Here is a 21,149-nt window from a genome sequence, read left to right on the forward strand (position 1 = left end):
AATACTAATTTTGAATGTGAATAGTGTACGAATAGGTGATATTCTGACTCACCTCCCCATTAGTGAAGCAGTATAAATAAGCAACCACAAAACCCTGCGAAGAAGAGAGAAGACATGGTTAACGGAGGTGTCCTGACATTAATATAGTGAAGGTCTCATTTCTATGGAGTCCAGGAGTGGTGCTTTATGAGGGGTGGAGCTTCTATAGAGTCCAGGAGTGGTGCTTTATGAGGGGTGGAGCTTCTATAGAGTCCAGGAGTGGTGCTTTATGAGGGGTGGAGCTTCTATAGAGTCCAGGGGTGGTGCTTTATGAGGGGTGGAGCTTCTATAGAGTCCAGGGGTGGTGCTTTATGAGGGGTGGAGCTTCTAAACAGTCCAGAGGTGGTGCTTTATGAGGGGTGGACCTTCTATAGAGTCCAGGGGTGGTGCTTTATGAAGGGTGGAGCTTCTATAGAGTCCAGGAGTGGTGCTTTATGAGGGGTGAAGCTTCTATAGAGTCTAAAGGTGGTGCTTTATGTGGGGTGGAGCTTCTATAGAGTCCAGGGGTGGTGCTTTATGAGAGGTGGATCTTCTATAGAGTCCAGGGGTGGTGCTTTATGAGGGATGGAGCTTCTATAGAGTCCAGGGGTGTTGCTTTATGAGGGGTGGAGCTTCTATACAGTCCAGGGGTGGTGCTTTATGAGAGGTGGAGCTTCTATAGAGTCCAGGGATGGTTCTTTATGAGGGGTGGAGCTTCTATAGAGTCCAGGGGTGGTGCTTTATGAGGGGTGGAGCTTCTATAGAGTCCAGGGGTGTTGCTTTATGAGGGGTGGAGCTTCTATAGAGTCCAGGGGTGGTGCTTTATGAGGGGTGGAGCTTCTATAGAGTTCAGGGGTGGTGTTTTATAAGGGGTGGAGCTTCTATAGAGTCCAGGGGTGGTGCTTTATGAGGGGTGGAGCTTCTATAGAGTCCAGGGGTGGTGCTTTATGAGAGGTGGAGCTTCTATAGAGTCCAGGGTTGGTGCTTTATGAGGGGTGGAGCTTCTATAGAGTCCAGGGGTGGTGCTTTATGAGGGGTGGAGCTTCTATAGAGTTCAGGGGTGATGCTTTATGAGAGGTGGAGCTTCTATAGAGTCCAGGGGTGGTGCTTTATGAGAGATGGAGCTTCTAAAGAGTCCAACGGTGGTGCTTTATGAGGGGTGGATCTTATAAAGAGTCCAGGGTTGGTGCTTTATGAGGGGGTGGAGCTTCTATAGAGTCCAGGGGTGGTGCTTTATGAGGGGTGGAGCTTCTAAGGAGTCCAGGGGTGGTGCTTTATGAGGGGTGGAGCGTCTATAGAGTCCAGGGGTGGTGCTTTATGAGGGGTGGAGCTTCTATAGAGTCCAGGGGTGGTGCTTTATGAGGGGTGGAGCTTCTATAGAGTCCAGGGGTGGTGCTTTATGAGAGATGGAGCTTCTATAGAGTCCAGGGGTGGTGCTTTATGAGGGGTGGAGCTTTTATAGAGTCCAGGGGTGGTGCTTTATGAGGGGTGGAGCTTCTATAGAGTCCAGGAGTGGTGTTTTATAAGGGGTGGAGCTTCTATAGATTCCAGGGGTGGTGCTTTATGAGGGGTGGAGCTTCTATAGAGTCCAGGGGTGTTGCTTTATGAGGGGCGGAGCTTCTATAGAGTCCAGGGGTGGTGCTTCATGAGGGGTGGAGCTTCTATAGAGTCCAGGGGTGGTGCTTTATGAGAGGTGGAGCTTCTATAGAGTCCAGGGGTGGAGCTTTATGAGAGGTGGAGCTTCTATAGAGTCCAGGGGTGGTGCTTTATGAGGGTTGGAGCTTCTATACAGTCCAGAAGTGGTGCCCTATGAGGAGTGAAGCTCCTAAACAGTCTAGAGATGGAGCTTTTTCAGGGGTGGAGCTTCTAAAGAGTCCAGGGGCGGTGCTTTATGAGGGGTGGAGCTTCTATAGAGTCCAGGGGTGGTGCTTTATGAGGGGTGGACCTTCTATAGAGTCCAGGGGTGGTGCTTTATGAAGGATGGAGCTTCCATAGAGTCCAACGATGGTGCTTTATGAGGGGTGGAGCTTCTAAAGAGTCCAGGGGTGGTGCTTTATGAGGGGTGGAGCTTCTATAGAGTCCAGGGATGGTGCTTTATGAGGGGTAGAGCATCTACAGAGTCCAGGGATGGTGCTTTATGAGAGGTGGAGCTTCTATAGAGTCCAGGGGTGGTACTTCATAAGGGGTGGAGCTTCTATAGAGTCCAGGCGTGGTGGTTTATAAGGGATGGAGCTTCTATAGAGTCCAGGGGTGGTGCTTTATGAGGGGTGGAATTTCTATAGAGTTCAGGGGTGATGCTTTATGAGGCGTGGAGCTTCTATAGAGTCCACGGGGCGGTGCTTTATGAGGGTAGGAGCTTCTATAGAGTCCAAGGGTGGTGCTTTATGAGGGGTGGAGCTTCTAAGGAGTCCAGGGGTGGTGCTTTATGAGGGTTGGAGCTTCTAAAGAGTCCAGGGGTGGTGCTTTATGAGGGGTGGAGCTTCTAAAGAGTCCAGGGGTGGTGCTTTGTGAGGGTTGGAGCTTCTATAGAGTCCAGGGGTGGTGCTTTATGAGGGGTGAAGCTTCTAAAGAGTCCAGAGGTGTTGCTTTATGAGGGGTGGAGCTTCTAAAGAGTCCAGAGGTGGTGCTTTATGAGGGGTGGAGCTTCTATAGAGTCCAGGGGTGGTGCTTTATGAGGGATGGAGCTTCTATAGAGTCCATGGGTGGTGCTTTATGAGGGGTGGAGCTTCTATAGAGTCCAGGGGTGGTGCTTTAAAAGGGGTGGAGCTTCTAAGGAGTCCAGGGGTGGTGCTTTATGAGGGGTGGAGCTTCTATAGAGTCCAAGGGTGGTGCTTTATGAGGGGTGGAGCTTCTAAGGAGTCCAGGGGTGGTGGTTTATGAGGGGTGGAGCTTCTAAAGAGTCCAGGGGTGGTGCTTTATGAGAGGTGGAGCTTCTATAGAGTCCAGGAGTGGTGCTTTATGAGGGGTGGAGCTTCTAAAGAGTCCAGGGGTGGTGCTTTGTAACATACCTGGCAGCGTCCTTGCATAGTGGTCCATCTCCCACTGTGCAAGAGCGCGCACTTGATTTCCAGTCCAGACTGCCTCTCTGGCTTTTTTCCATACTGTCTGCTTTGCTCTGCTCTGGCTGCTTAGGGTGACGCCCACTGAACTTCCTGTTTCTTGTAGCTGCTGCAGACACACCCCTAATGCGTCCTCAGCCTATTGCTGTCTGTCACCTGGTATTTAAACCAGCTCCTCCTTGGAATCCATGCCTGAGCATCTTGTTCTGTCAGTTGGCTTTTTGTCACTGATTTGCCAGGTCCTGTCTATGCTCCCTGCCTTGCGGTATCAGTTCCCGTGTCTGAACTGTGTCCTGTCTGTGTACTCTAGCCAGCTGTCTGTCTGCCTTCCTGGAGGCTGTATTTCCAGGCCTGTATGAACACGCTCCTAGCCTGTTCGTCTCGACCTCTGGGGACCGCTTTCCCAGACTCGCTCCTGTATTTGTTGCAGTACAGTTCCTGTCTGAACTGTCTCCTAGCTTCCTACCTGTTTTGTCTTTATGTCCGTTTGTTCCCTTTTTCTGCAGTGTCTGAACCAGCACTTGGCTTTACCTAGGCTCTTTCCTGCATTTTGTTGCAGTAACTGTTCTTGTCTGAACTGTCTCCTAGCTTTTTACCTGTTTTGTCTTTATGTCCGTTTGCTCCCTTTTTCTGTAGAGTCTGAACCTGCACCTAACTTCTACTCGTTGTCATTGTACTTCCTTTTGTGAGTTAGAGTCCTTTCGCTACTTCTTTGCAAGTACCTTGTGGGTATCTGGTTCTGCTTTTCTTTTCCAGTCTGTTCCGTGTGAACAGAGCCCTGTCCCCTTTGCTTTGTCTTTGTTTACCGCTTCGGCGATTTATCTCTGTCCTGTCTTACTTACCGCTTTGGCGATTCCTGCCCGCTCAGCCTTGTCTACCGCACTTGCGGTTTTGCTCTGCTCAGCCCTGTCCATCGCATCTGCGGTTCCTGCCTGCTCAGCCTTGTCTACCGCGTCTGCGGTTTTTCTCTGCTCGGCCTTGTCCACCGCGTCTGCGGTTTTGCTCTGCTCAGCCTTGTCCACCGCGTCTGTGGTTTTGCTCTGCTCAGCCTTGTCCACCGCGTCTGCGGTTTTGCTCTGCTCAGCCTTGTCCACCGCGTCTGTGGTTTTGCTCTGCTCAGCCTTATCCACCGTGTCTGCGGTTTTGCTCTGCTCAGCCCTGTCCACCGCGTCTGCGGTTTTGCTCTGCTCAGCTTTGTCCACCGCGTCGGCGGTTTTGCTCTGCTCAGCCTTGTCTACCGCACCTGCGGTTTTGCTCTGCTCAGCCTTGTCTACTGCGTCTGCGGTTTTGTTCTTCTCAGCCTTGTCCACCGCGTCAGCGGTTTTGCTCTGCTCAGCCTTGTCCACCGTGTCTGCGGTTTTGCTCTGCTCAGCCTTGTCCACCACGTCTGCGGTTTCGCTCTGCTCAGCCTTGTCCACCGCGTCTGCGGTTTTGCTCTGCTCAGCCTTGTCTACCGCATCTGCGGTTTCGCTCTGCTCAGCCTTGTCCACCGTGTCTGCGGTTTTGCTCTGCTCAGCCTTGTCCACCGTGTCTGCGGTTTCGCTCTGCTCAGCCTTGTCTACCGCGTCTGCGGTTTCGCTCTGCTCAGCCTTGTCCACCGCGTCTGCGGTTTTGCTCAGCTCAGCCTTGTCTACCGCGTCTGCGGTTTCGCTCTGCTCAGCCTTGTCTACCGCATCTGCGGTTTCGCTCTGCTCAGCCTTGTCTACCGCGTCTGCGGTTTCGCTCTGTTCAGCCTTGTCTACCGCGTCTGCGGTTTCGCTCTGCTCAGCCTTGTCTACCGCGACTGCGGTTTCGCTCTGTTCAGCCTTGTCCACCGCGTCTGCGGTTTCGCTCTGTTCAGCCTTGTCCACCGCGTCTGCGGTTTCGCTCTGCTCAGCCTTGTCCACCGCGTCTGCGGTTTCGCTCTGCTCAGCCTTGTCCACCGCGTCTGCGGTTTTGCTCTGCTCAGCCTTGTCTACCGCATCTGCGGTTTCACTCTGCTCAGCCTTGTCCACCGTGTCTGCGGTTTTGCTCTGCTCAGCCTTGTCCACCGCGTCTGCGGTTTTGCTCAGCTCAGTCTTGTCTACCGCGTCTGCGGTTTCGCTCTGCTCAGCCTTGTCTACCGCGTCTGCGGTTTCACTCTGCTCAGCCTTGTCTACCGCATCTGCGGTTTCGCTCTGCTCAGCCTTGTCTACCGCGTCTGCGGTTTCGCTCTGTTCAGCCTTGTCTACCGAGTCTGCGGTTTTGCTCTGCTCGGCCTTGTCTACCACACCTGCAGTTTCGCTTTGCTCTGCTTGATTACCGCATCTGCGGCTCTAAACTCGTCTCCCAGTCTGTACTGGACCCTACCCAGCCTGCACTCTAGCCTGCCTGTTCCTGTATTCCCCGGTGTGGGTCAACAGCCGTGTCCGGGGTCTGACCTGGAGTAGCACCTGGTCCCTCTGCTCGGTTCCTCCCTGGTGCACTGGCGTCGTATGCCATTGTGCGACCTTGGTCGGATCGGGCAGATACTTAGTTACGCCCCTCCAGGCACTCTCCGGTTCATGGCACAGTGGAACCACTAATCACGCACACCCCAGCCAGTTCGGGAGTGTGCATTACATGCTTTATGAGGGATGGAGCTTCTATAGAGTCCAGGGGTGGTGCTTTATGAGGGATGGAGCTTCTATAGAGTCCAGGGGTGGTGCTTTATGAGGAGTGGAGCTTCTAAAGAGTCCAGGAGTGGTGCTTTATGAGGGGTGGAGCTTCTAAAGAGTCCAGGGGTGGTGCTTTATGAGGGGTGGAGCTTCTATAGAGTCCAGGAGTGGTGCTTTATGAGGGGTGGAGCTTCTAAAGAGTCCAGGGGTGGTGCTTTATGAGGGATGGAGCTTCTATAGAGTCCAGGGGTGGTGCTTTATGAGGGGTGGAGCTTCTATAGAGTCCAGGGGTGGTGCTTTATGAGGGGTGGAGCTTCTAAGGAATCCAGGGGTGGTGCTTTATAAGGGGTGGAGCTTCTAAGGAATCCAGGGGTGGTGCTTTGTGAGGGGTGGAGCTTCTATAGAGTCCAGGGGTGGTGCTTTATGAGGGGTGGAGCTTCTATAGAGTCCAGGGGTGGTGCTTTATGAGGGGTGGAGCTTCTATAGAGTCCAGGGGTGGTGCTTCATGAGAGGTGGAGCTTCTAAGGAATCCAGGGGTGGTGCTTTGTGAGGGGTGGAGCTTCTATAGAGTCCAAGGGTGGTGCTTTATGAGGGGTGGAGCTTCTATAGAGTCCAGGGGTGGTGCTTTATGAGGGGTGGAGCTTCTATACAGTCTAGAAGTGGTGCCCTATGAGGATTGAAGCTCCTAAAGAGTCTAGAGATTGAGCTTTTTCAGGGGTGGAGCTTCTAAAGAGTCTAGAGGCGGTGCTTTATGAGGGGTGGAGCTTAAAAGGAGTCCAGGGGTGGTGCTTTATGAGGGGTGGAGCTTCTAAGGAGTCCAGGGGTGGTGCTTTATGAGGGGTGGAGTTCTATAGAGTCCAGGGGTGGTGCTTTATGAGGGGTGGAGCTTCTATAGAGTCCAGGGGTGTTGCTTTATGAGGGGTGGAGCTTCTATAGAGTCCAGAAGTGGTGCCCTATGAGGAGTGAAGCTCCTAAAGAGTCTAGAGATGGAGCTTTTTCAATGGTGGAGCTTCTAAAGAGTCCAGGGGCGGTGCTTTATGAGGGGTGGAGCTTATAAAGAGTCCAGGGGTGGTGATTTATGAGGGTTTGGAGTTTCTAAAGAGTCCAGGGGGTAGTACTCTTTGAGGGGTGGAGCTTCTAAAAAGTCCATGGGTGGTGCTTTATGAGGGGTGGAGTTTATAAAGGATCCAGGTGTGGTGCTCTATGAGGGGTGGAGCTTCTAAAGAGTCCAGGGGTGTTGCTTTATGAGGGGTGGAGCTTCTATAGAGTCCAGGGGTGGTGCTTTATGAGGGGTGAAGCTTCTATAGAGTCCAGAGGTGTTGCTTTATGAGGGGTGGAGCTTCTATAGAGTCCAGGGGTGTTGCTTTATGAGGGGTGGAGCTTCTATAGAGTCCAGGGGTGTTGATTTATGAGGGGTGGAGCTTCTAAAGAGTCCAGGAGTGGTGCTTTATGAGGGGTGGAGCTTCTATAGAGTCCAGGGGTGTGGCTTTATGAGGGGTGGAGCTTCTAAAGAGTCCAGAGGTGGTGCTTTATGAGGGGTGGAGCTTCTATAGAGTCCAGGGGTGGTGCTTTATGAGGGGTGGAGCTTCTATAGAGTCCAGGGGTGGTGCTTTATAAGGGGTGGAGCTTCTAAGGAGTCCAGGGGTGGTGCTTTATAAGGGGTGGAGCTTCTAAGGAGTCCAGGGGTGGTGCTTTATGAGGGGTGGAGCTTCTATAGAGTCCTGGGGTGGTGATTTATGAGGGGTGGAGCTTCTAAGGAGTCCAGGGGTGGTGCTTTATGAGGGGTGGAGCTTCTATAGAGTCCAGGGGTGGTGCTTTATGAGGGGTGGAGCTTATAAAGAGTCCAGGGGTGGTGCTTTATGAGGGGTGGAGCTTCTATACAGTCCAGGGGTGGAGCTTTATGAGTGGTGGAGCTTCTATAGAGTCCAGGGGTGGTGCTTTATGAGGGGTGGAGCTTCTATAGAGTCCAGGGGTGGTGCTTTATGAGGGGTGGAGCTTCTATAGAGTCCAGGGGTGGTGCTTTATGAGGGGTGGAGCTTCTATAGAGTCCAGAGGTGGTGCTTTATGAGGGGTGGAGCTTCTATAGAGTCCAGGGGTGGTGCTTTATGAGGGGGTGGAGCTTCTATAGAGTCCAGGGGTGGTGCTTTATGAGGAGTGGAGCTTCTATAGAGTCCAGAGGTGGTGCTTTATGAGGGGTGGAGCTTCTATAGAGTCCAGGGGTGGTGCTTTATGAGGGGGTGGAGCTTCTATAGAGTTCAGGGGTGGTGCTTTATGAGGGGGTGGAGCTTCTATAGAGTCCAGAGGTGGTGCTTTATGAGGGGTGGAGCTTCTATAGAGTCCAGGGGTGGTGCTTTATGAGGGGTGGAGCTTCTATAGAGATCAGGGGTGGTGCTTTATGAGGGGTGGAGCTTCTATAGAGTCCAGGGGTGGTGCTTTATGAGGGGTGGAGCTTCTATAGAGACCAGGGGTGGTGCTTTATGAGGGGTGGAGCTTCTATAGAGTCCAGGGGTGGTGCTTTATGAGGGGTGGAGCTTCTATAGAGTCCAGGGGTGGTGCTTTATGAGGGGTGGAGCTTATAAAGAGTCCAGGGGTGGTGCTTCATGAAGGGTGGAGCTTCTATAGAGTCCAGGGGTGGTGCTTTATGAGGGGGTGGAGCTTCTATAGAGTCCAGGGGTGGTGCTTTATGAGGGGTGGAGCTTCTATAGAGTCCAGAGGTGGTGCTTTATGAGGGGTGGAGCTTCTATAGAGTCCAGGGGTGGTGCTTTATGAGGGGGTGGAGCTTCTATAGAGTCCAAGGGTGGTGCTTTATGAGGAGGTGGAGCTTCTATAGAGTCCAGAGGTGGTGCTTTATGAGGGGTGGAGCTTCTATAGAGTTCAGGGGTGGTGCTTTATGAGGGGTGGAGCTTCTATAGAGTCCAGGGGTGGTGCTTTATGAGGGGTGGAGCTTCTATAGAGACCAGGGGTGGTGGTTTATGAGGGGTGGAGCTTCTATAGAGTCCAGGGGTGGTGCTTTATGAGGGGTGGAGCTTCTATAGAGTCCAGGGGTGGTGCTTTATGAGGGGTGGAGCTTATAAAGAGTCCAGGGGTGGTGCTTCATGAGGGTTGGAGCTTCTATAGAGTCCAGGGGTGGTGCTTTATGAGGGGGTGGAGCTTCTATAGAGTCCAGGGGTGGTGCTTTATGAGGGGTGGAGCTTCTATAGAGTCCAGGGGTGGTGCTTTATGTGGGGTGGAGCTTCTATAGAGTCCAGGGGTGGTGCTTTATAAGAGATGGAGCTTCTATAGAGTCCAGGGGTGGTGCTTTATGAGAGGTGGAGCTTCTATAGAGTCCAGGGGTGGTACTTTATGAGGGGTGGAGCTTCTATAGAGTCCAGGGCTGGTGCTTTATGAGGGGTGGAGTTTCTATAGAGTCCAGGGGTGGTGCTTTATGAGGGATGGAGCTTCTATAGAGTCCAGGGGTGGTGCTTTATGAGGGGTGGAGCTGCTATAGAGTCCAGGGGTGGTGCTTTATGAGGGGTGGAGCTGCTATAGAGTCCAGGGGTGGTGCTTTATGAGGGGTGGAGCTTCTAAAGAGTCCTGGGGTGGTGCTTTATGAGGGGTGGAGCTTCTATAGAGTCCAGGGGTGGTGCTTTATGAGGGGTGGAGCTTCGATAGAGTCCAGGGGTGGTGCTTTATGAAGGGTGGAGCTTCTATAGAGTCCAGGGGTGGTGCTTTATGAGGGGTGGAGCTTCTATAGAGTCCAGGGGTGGTGCTTTATGAGGGGTGGAGCTTCTATAGAGTCCAGGGGTGGTGCTTTATGAGGGGTGGAGCTTCTAAAGAGTCCAGGGGTGGTGCTTTATGAGGGGTGGAGCTTCTATAGAGTCCAGGGGTGGTGCTTTATGTGGGGTGAAGCTTCTATAGAGTCCAGGGGTGGTGCTTTATGAGAGGGTGAGCTTCTATAGAGTCCAGGGGTGGTGCTTTATGAGAGGTGGAGCTTCTATAGTGTCCAGTGGTGGTACTTTATGAGGGATGGAGCTTCGATAGAGTCCAGGGGTGGTACTTTATGAGGAGTGGAGCTTCTAAAGAGTCCAGGGGTGGTGCTTTATGAGGGGTGGAGCTTCTATAGAGTCCAGGGGTGGTGCATTATGAGGGGTGGAGCTTCGATAGAGTCCAGGGGTGGTGCTTTATGAGGGGTGGAGCTTCTATAGAATCCAGGGGTGGTGCTTTATGAGGGGTGGAGCTTCTATAGAGTCCAGGGGTGGTGCTTTATGAGGGGTGGAGCTTCTATAAAGTCCAGGGGGTGGTGCTTTATGAGGGGTGGAGCTGCTATAGAGTCCAGGGGTGGTGCTTTATGAGGGGTGGAGCTTCTATAGACAGCGAGGGTGGTGCTTTATGAGGGGTGGAACGTCTATAGTGTCCAGGGGTGGTGCTTTATGAGGGGTTATGCTGCTATAGAGTCCAGGGGTGGTGCTTTATGAGGGGTGGAGCTTCTATAGAGTCCAGGAGTGGTGCTTTATGAGGGGTGGAGCTTCTATAGAGTCCAGGAGTGGTGCTTTATGAGGGGTGGAGCTTCTATAGAGTCCAGGGGTGGTGCTTTATGAGGGGTGGAGCTTCTATAGAGTCCAGGGGTGGTGCTTTATGAGGGGTGGAGCTTCTAAACAGTCCAGAGGTGGTGCTTTATGAGGGGTGGACCTTCTATAGAGTCCAGGGGTGGTGCTTTATGAAGGGTGGAGCTTCTATAGAGTCCAGGAGTGGTGCTTTATGAGGGGTGAAGCTTCTATAGAGTCTAAAGGTGGTGCTTTATGTGGGGTGGAGCTTCTATAGAGTCCAGGGGTGGTGCTTTATGAGAGGTGGATCTTCTATAGAGTCCAGGGGTGGTGCTTTATGAGGGATGGAGCTTCTATAGAGTCCAGGGGTGGTGCTTTATGAGGGGTGGAGCTTCTATAGAGTCCAGTGGTGTTGCTTTATGAGGGGTGGAGCTTCTATAGAGTCCAGGGGTGGTGCTTTATGAGGGGTGGAGCTTCTATAGAGTTCAGGGGTGGTGTTTTATAAGGGGTGGAGCTTCTATAGAGTCCAGGGGTGGTGCTTTATGAGGGGTGGAGCTTCTATAGAGTCCAGGGGTGGTGCTTTATGAGAGGTGGAGCTTCTATAGAGTCCAGGGTTGGTGCTTTATGAGGGGTGGAGCTTCTATAGAGTCCAGGGGTGGTGCTTTATGAGGGGTGGAGCTTCTATAGAGTTCAGGGGTGATGCTTTATGAGAGGTGGAGCTTCTATAGAGTCCAGGGGTGGTGCTTTATGAGAGATGGAGCTTCTAAAGAGTCCAACGGTGGTGCTTTATGAGGGGTGGAGCTTATAAAGAGTCCAGGGTTTGCGCTTTATGAGGGGATGGAGCTTCTATAGAGTCCAGGGGTGGTGCTTTATGAGGGGTGGAGCTTCTAAGGAGTCCAGGGGTGGTGCTTTATGAGGGGTGGAGCGTCTATAGAGTCCAGGGGTGGTGCTTTATGAGGGGTGGAGCTTCTATAGAGTCCAGGGGTGGTGCTTTATGAGGGGTGGAGCTTCTATAGAGTCCAGGGGTGGTGCTTTATGAGAGATGGAGCTTCTATAGAGTCCAGGGGTGGTGCTTTATGAGGGGTGGAGCTTTTATAGAGTCCAGGGGTGGTGCTTTATGAGGGGTGGAGCTTCTATAGAGTCCAGGAGTGGTGTTTTATAAGGGGTGGAGCTTCTATAGATTCCAGGGGTGGTGCTTTATGAGGGGTGGAGCTTCTATAGAGTCCAGGGGTGTTGCTTTATGAGGGACGGAGCTTCTATAGAGTCCAGGGGTGGTGCTTTATGAGAGGTGGAGCTTCTATAGAGTCCAGGGGTGGAGCTTTATGAGAGGTGGAGCTTCTATAGAGTCCAGGGGTGGTGCTTTATGAGGGTTGGAGCTTCTATACAGTCCAGAAGTGGTGCCCTATGAGGAGTGAAGCTCCTAAACAGTCTAGAGATGGAGCTTTTTCAGGGGTGGAGCTTCTAAAGAGTCCAGGGGCGGTGCTTTATGAGGGGTGGAGCTTCTATAGAGTCCAGGGGTGGTGCTTTATGAGGGGTGGACCTTCTATAGAGTCCAGGGGTGGTGCTTTATGAAGGGTGGAGCTTCCATAGAGTCCAACGATGGTGCTTTATGAGGGGTGGAGCTTCTAAAGAGTCCAGGGGTGGTGCTTTATGAGGGGTGGAGCTTCTATAGAGTCCAGGGGTGGTGCTTTATGAAGGGTGGAGCTTCTATAGAGTCCAGGGGTGGTGCTTTATGAAGGGTGGAGCTTCTATACTGTCCAGGGGTGGTGCTTTATGAGGGGTGGAGCATCTATAGAGTCCAGGGGTGGTGCTTTATGAGGGGTGGAGCTTCTATAGAGTCCAGGGATGGTGCTTTATGAGGGGTAGAGCATCTACAGAGTCCAGGGATGGTGCTTTATGAGAGGTGGAGCTTCTATAGAGTCCAGGGGTGGTACTTCATAAGGGGTGGAGCTTCTATAGAGTCCAGACGTGGTGGTTTATAAGGGATGGAGCTTCTATAGAGTCCAGGGGTGGTGCTTTATGAGGGGTGGAATTTCTATAGAGTTCAGGGGTGATGCTTTATGAGGCGTGGAGCTTCTATAGAGTCCACGGGGCGGTGCTTTATGAGGGTAGGAGCTTCTATAGAGTCCAAGGGTGGTGCTTTATGAGGGGTGGAGCTTATAAAGAGTCCAGGGGTGGTGCTGTATGAGGGGTGGAGCTTCTATAGAGTCCAGGGGTGGTGCTTTATGAGGGGTGGAGCTTCTATAGAGTTCAGGGGTGATGCTTTATGAGAGGTGGAGCTTCTATAGAGTCCAGGGGTGGTGCTTTATGAGAGATGGAGCTTCTAAAGAGTCCAACGGTGGTGCTTTATGAGGGGTGGAGCTTATAAAGAGTCCAGGGTTGGTGCTTTATGAGGGGGTGGAGCTTCTATAGAGTCCAGGGGTGGTGCTTTATGAGGGGTGGAGCTTCTAAGGAGTCCAGGGGTGGTGCTTTATGAGGGTTGGAGCTTCTAAAGAGTCCAGGGGTGGTGCTCTATGAGGGGTGGAGCTTCTAAAGAGTCCAGGGGTGGTGCTTTGTGAGGGTTGGAGCTTCTATAGAGTCCAGGGGTGGTGCTTTATGAGGGGTGGAGCTTCTAAAGAGTCCAGAGGTGTTGCTTTATGAGGGGTGGAGCTTCTAAAGAGTCCAGAGGTGGTGCTTTATGAGGGGTGGAGCTTCTATAGAGTCCAGGGGTGGTGCTTTATGAGGGATGGAGCTTCTATAGAGTCCATGGGTGGTGCTTTATGAGGGGTGGAGCTTCTATAGAGTCCAGGGGTGGTGCTTTAAAAGGGGTGGAGCTTCTAAGGAGTCCAGGGGTGGTGCTTTATGAGGGGTGGAGCTTCTATAGAGTCCAAGGGTGGTGCTTTATGAGGGGTGGAGCTTCTAAGGAGTCCAGGGGTGGTGGTTTATGAGGGGTGGAGCTTATAAAGAGTCCAGGGGTGGTGCTTTATGAGAGGTGGAGCTTCTATAGAGTCCAGGAGTGGTGCTTTTTGAGGAGGGGAGCTTCTAAAGAGTCCAGGGGTGGTGCTTTATGAGGGGTGGAGCTTCTAAAGAGTCCAGGGGTGGTGCTTTGTAACATACCTGGCAGCGTCCTTGCATAGTGGTCCATCTCCCACTGTGCAAGAGCGCGCACTTGATTTCCAGTCCAGACTGCCTCTCTGGCTTTTTTCCATACTGTCTGCTTTGCTCTGCTCTGGCTGCTTAGGGTGACGCCCACTGAACTTCCTGTTTCTTGTAGCTGCTGCAGACACACCCCTAATGCGTCCTCAGCCTATTGCTGTCTGTCACCTGGTATTTAAACCAGCTCCTCCTTGGAATCCATGCCTGAGCATCTTGTTCTGTCAGTTGGCTTTTTGTCACTGATTTGCCAGGTCCTGTCTATGCTCCCTGCCTTGCGGTATCAGTTCCCGTGTCTGAACTGTGTCCTGTCTGTGTACTCTAGCCAGCTGTCTGTCTGCCTTCCTGGAGGCTGTATTTCCAGGCCTGTATGAACACGCTCCTAGCCTGTTCGTCTCGACCTCTGGGGACCGCTTTCCCAGACTCGCTCCTGTATTTGTTGCAGTACAGTTCCTGTCTGAACTGTCTCCTAGCTTCCTACCTGTTTTGTCTTTATGTCCGTTTGTTCCCTTTTTCTGCAGTGTCTGAACCAGCACTTGGCTTTACCTAGGCTCTTTCCTGCATTTTGTTGCAGTAACTGTTCTTGTCTGAACTGTCTCCTAGCTTTTTACCTGTTTTGTCTTTATGTCCGTTTGCTCCCTTTTTCTGTAGAGTCTGAACCTGCACCTAACTTCTACTCATTGTCATTGTACTTCCTTTTGTGAGTTAGAGTCCTTTCGCTACTTCTTTGCAAGTACCTTGTGGGTATCTGGTTCTGCTTTTCTTTTCCAGTCTGTTCCGTGTGAACAGAGCCCTGTCCCCTTTGCTTTGTCTTTGTTTACCGCTTCGGCGATTTATCTCTGTCCTGTCTTACTTACCGCTTTGGCGATTCCTGCCCGCTCAGCCTTGTCCACCGCACTTGCGGTTTTGCTCTGCTCAGCCCTGTCCATCGCATCTGCGGTTCCTGCCTGCTCAGCCTTGTCTACCGCGTCTGCGGTTTTTCTCTGCTCGGCCTTGTCCACCGCGTCTGCGGTTTTGCTCTGCTCAGCCTTGTCCACCGCGTCTGTGGTTTTGCTCTGCTCAGCCTTGTCCACCGCGTCTGCGGTTTTGCTCTGCTCAGCCTTGTCCACCGCGTCTGTGGTTTTGCTCTGCTCAGCCTTATCCACCGCGTCTGCGGTTTTGCTCTGCTCAGCCCTGTCCACCGCGTCTGCGGTTTTGCTCTGCTCAGCTTTGTCCACCGCGTCGGCGGTTTTGCTCTGCTCAGCCTTGTCTACCGCACCTGCGGTTTTGCTCTGCTCAGCCTTGTCTACTGCGTCTGCGGTTTTGTTCTTCTCAGCCTTGTCCACCGCGTCAGCGGTTTTGCTCTGCTCAGCCTTGTCCACCGTGTCTGCGGTTTTGCTCTGCTCAGCCTTGTCCACCACGTCTGCGGTTTCGCTCTGCTCAGCCTTGTCCACCGCGTCTGCGGTTTTGCTCTGCTCAGCCTTGTCTACCGCATCTGCGGTTTCGCTCTGCTCAGCCTTGTCCACCGTGTCTGCGGTTTTGCTCTGCTCAGCCTTGTCCACCGTGTCTGCGGTTTCGCTCTGCTCAGCCTTGTCTACCGCGTCTGCGGTTTCGCTCTGCTCAGCCTTGTCCACCGCGTCTGCGGTTTTGCTCAGCTCAGCCTTGTCTACCGCGTCTGCGGTTTCGCTCTGCTCAGCCTTGTCTACCGCATCTGCGGTTTCGCTCTGCTCAGCCTTGTCTACCGCGTCTGCGGTTTCGCTCTGTTCAGCCTTGTCTACCGCGTCTGCGGTTTCGCTCTGTTCAGCCTTGTCCACCGCGTCTGCGGTTTCGCTCTGTTCAGCCTTGTCCACCGCGTCTGCGGTTTCGCTCTGCTCAGCCTTGTCCACCGCGTCTGCGGTTTCGCTCTGCTCAGCCTTGTCCACCGCGTCTGCGGTTTTGCTCTGCTCAGCCTTGTCTACCGCATCTGCGGTTTTACTCTGCTCAGCCTTGTCCACCGTGTCTGCGGTTTTGCTCTGCTCAGCCTTGTCCACCGCGTCTGCGGTTTTGCTCAGCTCAGTCTTGTCTACCGCGTCTGCGGTTTTGCTCTGCTCAGCCTTGTCTACCGCGTCTGCGGTTTCACTCTGCTCAGCCTTGTCTACCGCATCTGCGGTTTCGCTCTGCTCAGCCTTGTCTACCGCGTCTGCGGTTTCGCTCTGTTCAGCCTTGTCTACCGAGTCTGCAGTTTTGCTCTGCTCGGCCTTGTCTACCACACCTGCAGTTTCGCTTTGCTCTGCTTGATTACCGCATCTGCGGCTCTAAACTCGTCTCCCAGTCTGTACTGGACCCTACCCAGCCTGCACTCTAGCCTGCCTGTTCCTGTATTCCCCGGTGTGGGTCAACAGCCGTGTCCGGGGTCTGACCTGGAGTAGCACCTGGTCCCTCTGCTCGGTTCCTCCCTGGTGCACTGGCGTCGTATGCCATTGTGCGACCTTGGTCGGATCGGGCAGATACTTAGTTACGCCCCTCCAGGCACTCTCCGGTTCATGGCACAGTGGAACCACTAATCACGCACACCCCAGCCAGTTCGGGAGTGTGCATTACATGCTTTATGAGGGATGGAGCTTCTATAGAGTCCAGGGGTGGTGCTTTATGAGGGATGGAGCTTCTATAGAGTCCAGGGGTGGTGCTTTATGAGGAGTGGAGCTTCTAAAGAGTCCAGGAGTGGTGCTTTATGAGGGGTGGAGCTTCTAAAGAGTCCAGGGGTGGTGCTTTATGAGGGGTGGAGCTTCTATAGAGTCCAGGAGTGGTGCTTTATGAGGGGTGGAGCTTCTAAAGAGTCCAGGGGTGGTGCTTTATGAGGGATGGAGCTTCTATAGAGTCCAGGGGTGGTGCTTTATGAGGGGTGGAGCTTCTATAGAGTCCAGGGGTGGTGCTTTATGAGGGGTGGAGCTTCTAAGGAATCCAGGGGTGGTGCTTTATAAGGGGTGGAGCTTCTAAGGAATCCAGGGGTGGTGCTTTGTGAGGGGTGGAGCTTCTATAGAGTCCAGGGGTGGTGCTTTATGAGGGGTGGAGCTTCTATAGAGTCCAGGGGTGGTGCTTTATGAGGGGTGGAGCTTCTATAGAGTCCAGGGGTGGTGCTTCATGAGAGGTGGAGCTTCTAAGGAATCCAGGGGTGGTGCTTTGTGAGGGGTGGAGCTTCTATAGAGTCCAAGGGTGGTGCTTTATGAGGGGTGGAGCTTCTATAGAGTCCAGGGGTGGTGCTTTATGAGGGGTGGAGCTTCTATACAGTCCAGAAGTGGTGCCCTATGAGGATTGAAGCTCCTAAAGAGTCTAGAGATTGAGCTTTTTCAGGGGTGGAGCTTCTAAAGAGTCTAGGGGCGGTGCTTTATGAGGGGTGGAGCTTAAAAGGAGTCCAGGGGTGGTGCTTTATGAGGGGTGGAGCTTCTAAGGAGTCCAGGGGTGGTGCTTTATGAGGGGTGGAGTTCTATAGAGTCCAGGGGTGGTGCTTTATGAGGGGTGGAGCTTCTATAGAGTCCAGGGGTGTTGCTTTATGAGGGGTGGAGCTTCTATAGAGTCCAGAAGTGGTGCCCTATGAGGAGTGAAGCTCTTAAAGAGTCTACAGATGGAGCTTTTTCAACGGTGGAGCTTCTAAAGAGTCCAGGGGCGGTGCTTTATGAGGGGTGGAGCTTATAAAGAGTCCAGGGGTGGTGATTTATGAGGGTTTGGAGTTTCTAAAGAGTCCAGGGGGTAGTACTCTTTGAGGGGTGGAGCTTCTAAAAAGTCCATGGGTGGTGCTTTATGAGGGGTGGAGTTTATAAAGGATCCAGGTGTGGTGCTCTATGAGGGGTGGAGCTTCTAAAGAGTCCAGGGGTGTTGCTTTATGAGGGGTGGAGCTTCTATAGAGTCCAGGGGTGGTGCTTTATGAGGGGTGAAGCTTCTATAGAGTCCAGAGGTGTTGCTTTATGAGGGGTGGAGCTTCTATAGAGTCCAGGGGTGTTGCTTTATGAGGGGTGGAGCTTCTATAGAGTCCAGGGGTGTTGATTTATGAGGGGTGGAGCTTCTAAAGAGTCCAGGAGTGGTGCTTTATGAGGGGTGGAGCTTCTATAGAGTCCAGGGGTGTGGCTTTATGAGGGGTGGAGCTTCTAAAGAGTCCAGAGGTGGTGCTTTATGAGGGGTGGAGCTTCTATAGAGTCCAGGGGTGGTGCTTTATGAGGGGTGGAGCTTCTATAGAGTCCAGGGGTGGTGCTTTATAAGGGGTGGAGCTTCTAAGGAGTCCAGGGGTGGTGCTTTATAAGGGGTGGAGCTTCTAAGGAGTCCAGGGGTGGTGCTTTATGAGGGGTGGAGCTTCTATAGAGTCCTGGGGTGGTGATTTATGAGGGGTGGAGCTTCTAAGGAGTCCAGGGGTGGTGCTTTATGAGGGGTGGAGCTTCTATAGAGTCCAGGGGTGGTGCTTTATGAGGGGTGGAGCTTATAAAGAGTCCAGGGGTGGTGCTTTATGAGGGGTGGAGCTTCTATACAGTCCAGGGGTGGAGCTTTATGAGTGGTGGAGCTTCTATAGAGTCCAGGGGTGGTGCTTTATGAGGGGTGGAGCTTCTATAGAGTCCAGGGGTGGTGCTTTATGAGGGGTGGAGCTTCTAAAGAGTCCAGGGGTGGTGCTTTATGAGGGGTGGAGCTTCTAAAGAGTCCAGGGGTGGTGCTTTATGAGGGGTGGAGCTTCTAAAGAGTCCAGGGGTGGTGCTTTATGAGAGGTGGAGCTTCTAAAGAGTCCAGGGGTGGTGCTTTATGAGGGGTGGAGCTTCTATACAGTCCAGGGGTGGTGCTTCATGAGGGGTGGAGCTTCTATAGAGTCCAGGGGTGGTGCTTTATGAGGGGTGGAGCTTCTATAGAGTCCAGGGGTGGTGCTTCATGAGAGGTGGAGCTTCTAAGGAATCCAGGGGTGGTGCTTTGTGAGGGGTGGAGCTTCTATAGAGTCCAAGGGTGGTGCTTTATGAGGGGTGGAGCTTCTATAGAGTCCAGGGGTGGTGCTTTATGAGGGGTGGAGCTTCTATACAGTCCAGAAGTGGTGCCCTATGAGGATTGAAGCTCCTAAAGAGTCTAGAGATTGAGCTTTTTCAGGGGTGGAGCTTCTAAAGAGTCCAGGGGCGGTGCTTTATGAGGGGTGGAGCTTAAAAGGAGTCCAGGGGTGGTGCTTTATGAGGGGTGGAGCTTCTAAGGAGTCCAGGGGTGGTGCTTTATGAGGGGTGGAGTTCTATAGAGTCCAGGGGTGGTGCTTTATGAGGGGTGGAGCTTCTATAGAGTCCAGGGGTGTTGCTTTATGAGGGGTGCAGCTTCTATAGAGTCCAGAAGTGGTGCCCTATGAGGAGTGAAGCTCCTAAAGAGTCTAGAGATGGAGCTTTTTCAACGGTGGAGCTTCTAAAGAGTCCAGGGGCGGTGCTTTATGAGGGGTGGAGCTTATAAAGAGTCCAGGGGTGGTGATTTATGAGGGTTTGGAGTTTCTAAAGAGTCCAGAGGGTAGTACTCTTTGAGGGGTGGAGCTTCTAAAAAGTCCATGGGTGGTGCTTTATGAGGGGTGGAGTTTATAAAGGATCCAGGTGTGGTGCTCTATGAGGGGTGGAGCTTCTAAAGAGTCCAGGGGTGGTGCTTTATGAGGGGTGGAGCTTCTATAGAGTCCAGGGGTGGTGCTTTATGAGGGGTGAAGCTTCTATAGAGTCCAGAGGTGTTGCTTTATGAGGGGTGGAGCTTCTATAGAGTCCAGGGGTGTTGCTTTATGAGGGGTGGAGCTTCTATAGAGTCCAGGGGTGTTGCTTTATGAGGGGTGGAGCTTCTAAAGAGTCCAGGAGTGGTGCTTTATGAGGGGTGGAGCTTCTATAGAGTCCAGGGGTGTGGCTTTATGAGGGGTGGAGCTTCTAAAGAGTCCAGAGGTGGTGCTTTATGAGGGGTGGAGCTTCTATAGAGTCCAGGGGTGGTGCTTTATGAGGGGTGGAGCTTCTATAGAGTCCAGGGGTGGTGCTTTATAAGGGGTGGAGCTTCTAAGGAGTCCAGGGGTGGTGCTTTATAAGGGGTGGAGCTTCTAAGGAGTCCAGGGGTGGTGCTTTATGAGGGGTGGAGCTTCTATAGAGTCCTGGGGTGGTGATTTATGAGGGGTGGAGCTTCTAAGGAGTCCAGGGGTGGTGCTTTATGAGGGGTGGAGCTTCTATAGAGTCCAGGGGTGGTGCTTTATGAGGGGTGGAGCTCATAAAGAGTCCAGGGGTGGTGCTTTATGAGGGGTGGAGCTTCTATACAGTCCAGGGGTGGAGCTTTATGAGTGGTGGAGCTTCTATAGAGTCCAGGGGTGGTGCTTTATGAGAGGTGGAGCTTCTATAGAGTCCAGGGGTGGTGCTTTATGAGGGGTGGAGCTTCTATAGAGTCCAGGGGTGGTGCTTTATGAGGGGTGGAGCTTCTAAAGAGTCCAGGGGTGGTGCTTTATGAGGGGTGGAGCTTCTAAAGAGTCCAGGGGTGGTGCTTTATGAGGGGTGGAGCTGCTATAGAGTCCAGGGGTGGTGCTTTATGAGGGGTGGAGCTTCTAAAGAGTCCAGGGGTGGTGCTTTATGAGGGGTGGAGCTTCTAAAGAGTCCAGGGGTGGTGCTTTATGAGGGATGGAGCTTCTATAGAGTCCAGGGGTGGTGCTTTATGAGGGGTGGAGCTTCTATAGAGTGCAGGGGTGGTGATTTATGAGGAGTGGAGCTTCTGTAGAGTGCAGGGGTGGTGATTTATGAGGAGTGGAGCTTCTATAGAGTCCAGGGGTGGTGCTTTATGAGGGGTGGAGCTTCTAAAGAGTCCAGGGGTGGTGCTTTATGAGGGGTGGAGCTTCTATAGAGTCCAGGGGTGGTGCTTTATGAGGGGTGGAGCTTCTAAGGAGTCCAGGGGTGGTGCTTTATGAGGGGTGGAGCTTCTATAGAGTCCAGGGGTGGTGCTTTATGAGGGGTGGAGCTTCTATAGAGTCCAGGGGTGGTGCTTTATGAGGGGTGGAGCTTCTATGCAGTCCAGAAGTGGTGCCCTATGAGAAGTGAAGCTCCTAAAGAGTCTAGAGATGGAGCTTTTTCAGGGGTGGAGCTTCTAAAGAGTCCAGGGGCGGTGCTTTATGAGGGGTGGGGCTTATAAAGAGTCCAAGGGTGGTGATTTATGAGGGTTTGAAGTTTCTAAAGAGTCCAGGGGGTGGTACTCTTTGAGGGGTGGAGCTTCTAAAAAGTCCATGGGTGGTGCTTTATGAGGGGTGGAGTTTATAAAGGATCCAGGGGTGGTGTTTTATGAGAGGTGGAGCTTCTAAACAGTCCAGGAGTGGTGCTCTATGAGGATTGAAGCTCCTAAAGAGTCTAGAGATGGAGCTTTTTCAGGGGTGGAGCTTCTAAAGAGTCCAGGGGCGGTGCTTTATGAGGGGTGGAGCTTATTAAAAGTCCACGGGTGGTGATTTATGAGGGTTTGGAGTTTCTAAAGAGTCCAGGGGGTGGTAAATTTTGAGGGGTGGAGCTTCTAAAAAGTTCATGGGAGGTGCTTTATGAGGGGTGGAGTTTATAAAGGGTTTAGGGGTGGTGCTTTATGAGGGGTGGGGCCTTTAAAGAGTCCAGGAGTGGTGCTCTATGAGGATTGATGCTCCTAAAGAGTCCAGGGGTGGTGCTTTATGAGGGGTGGAGCCCCTAAAGAGTCCACAGGTGGTGCTTTATGAGGGGTGCAGCTTCTATAGAGTCCAGGGGTGGTGCTTTATGAGGGGTGGAGCCCCGAAAGAGTATGGGTTGGGAGTTTTTTGAGGGGTGAAGCTAATAATGAGTCCAGGAGTGGAATTTTAGAAGTGTGGAGTTCTTACAAAG

The 21,149-nt window shown here is 52.6% G+C and overlaps 1 protein-coding gene across 1 annotated transcript in view; it reads right to left on the minus strand.

The window, feature by feature from the left end:
• The window catches only part of GLP2R (glucagon like peptide 2 receptor), a 506,477-nt gene that overhangs the window by 265,615 nt on the left and 219,713 nt on the right, over positions 1-21,149 (minus strand). The window contains exon 12 of the mRNA XM_073660266.1: positions 53-94. Coding sequence (XP_073516367.1) covers positions 53-94 — 42 coding nt within the window. The remainder of the gene's footprint in view (positions 1-52; positions 95-21,149) is intronic.

Source organism: Phyllobates terribilis, unplaced genomic scaffold (genome assembly GCF_046119375.1).
Source record: "Phyllobates terribilis strain yellow unplaced genomic scaffold, ASM4611937v1 Scaffold_25__1_contigs__length_18738178, whole genome shotgun sequence".
In the NCBI taxonomy this organism is placed as follows: Eukaryota; Metazoa; Chordata; class Amphibia; order Anura; family Dendrobatidae; genus Phyllobates; species Phyllobates terribilis.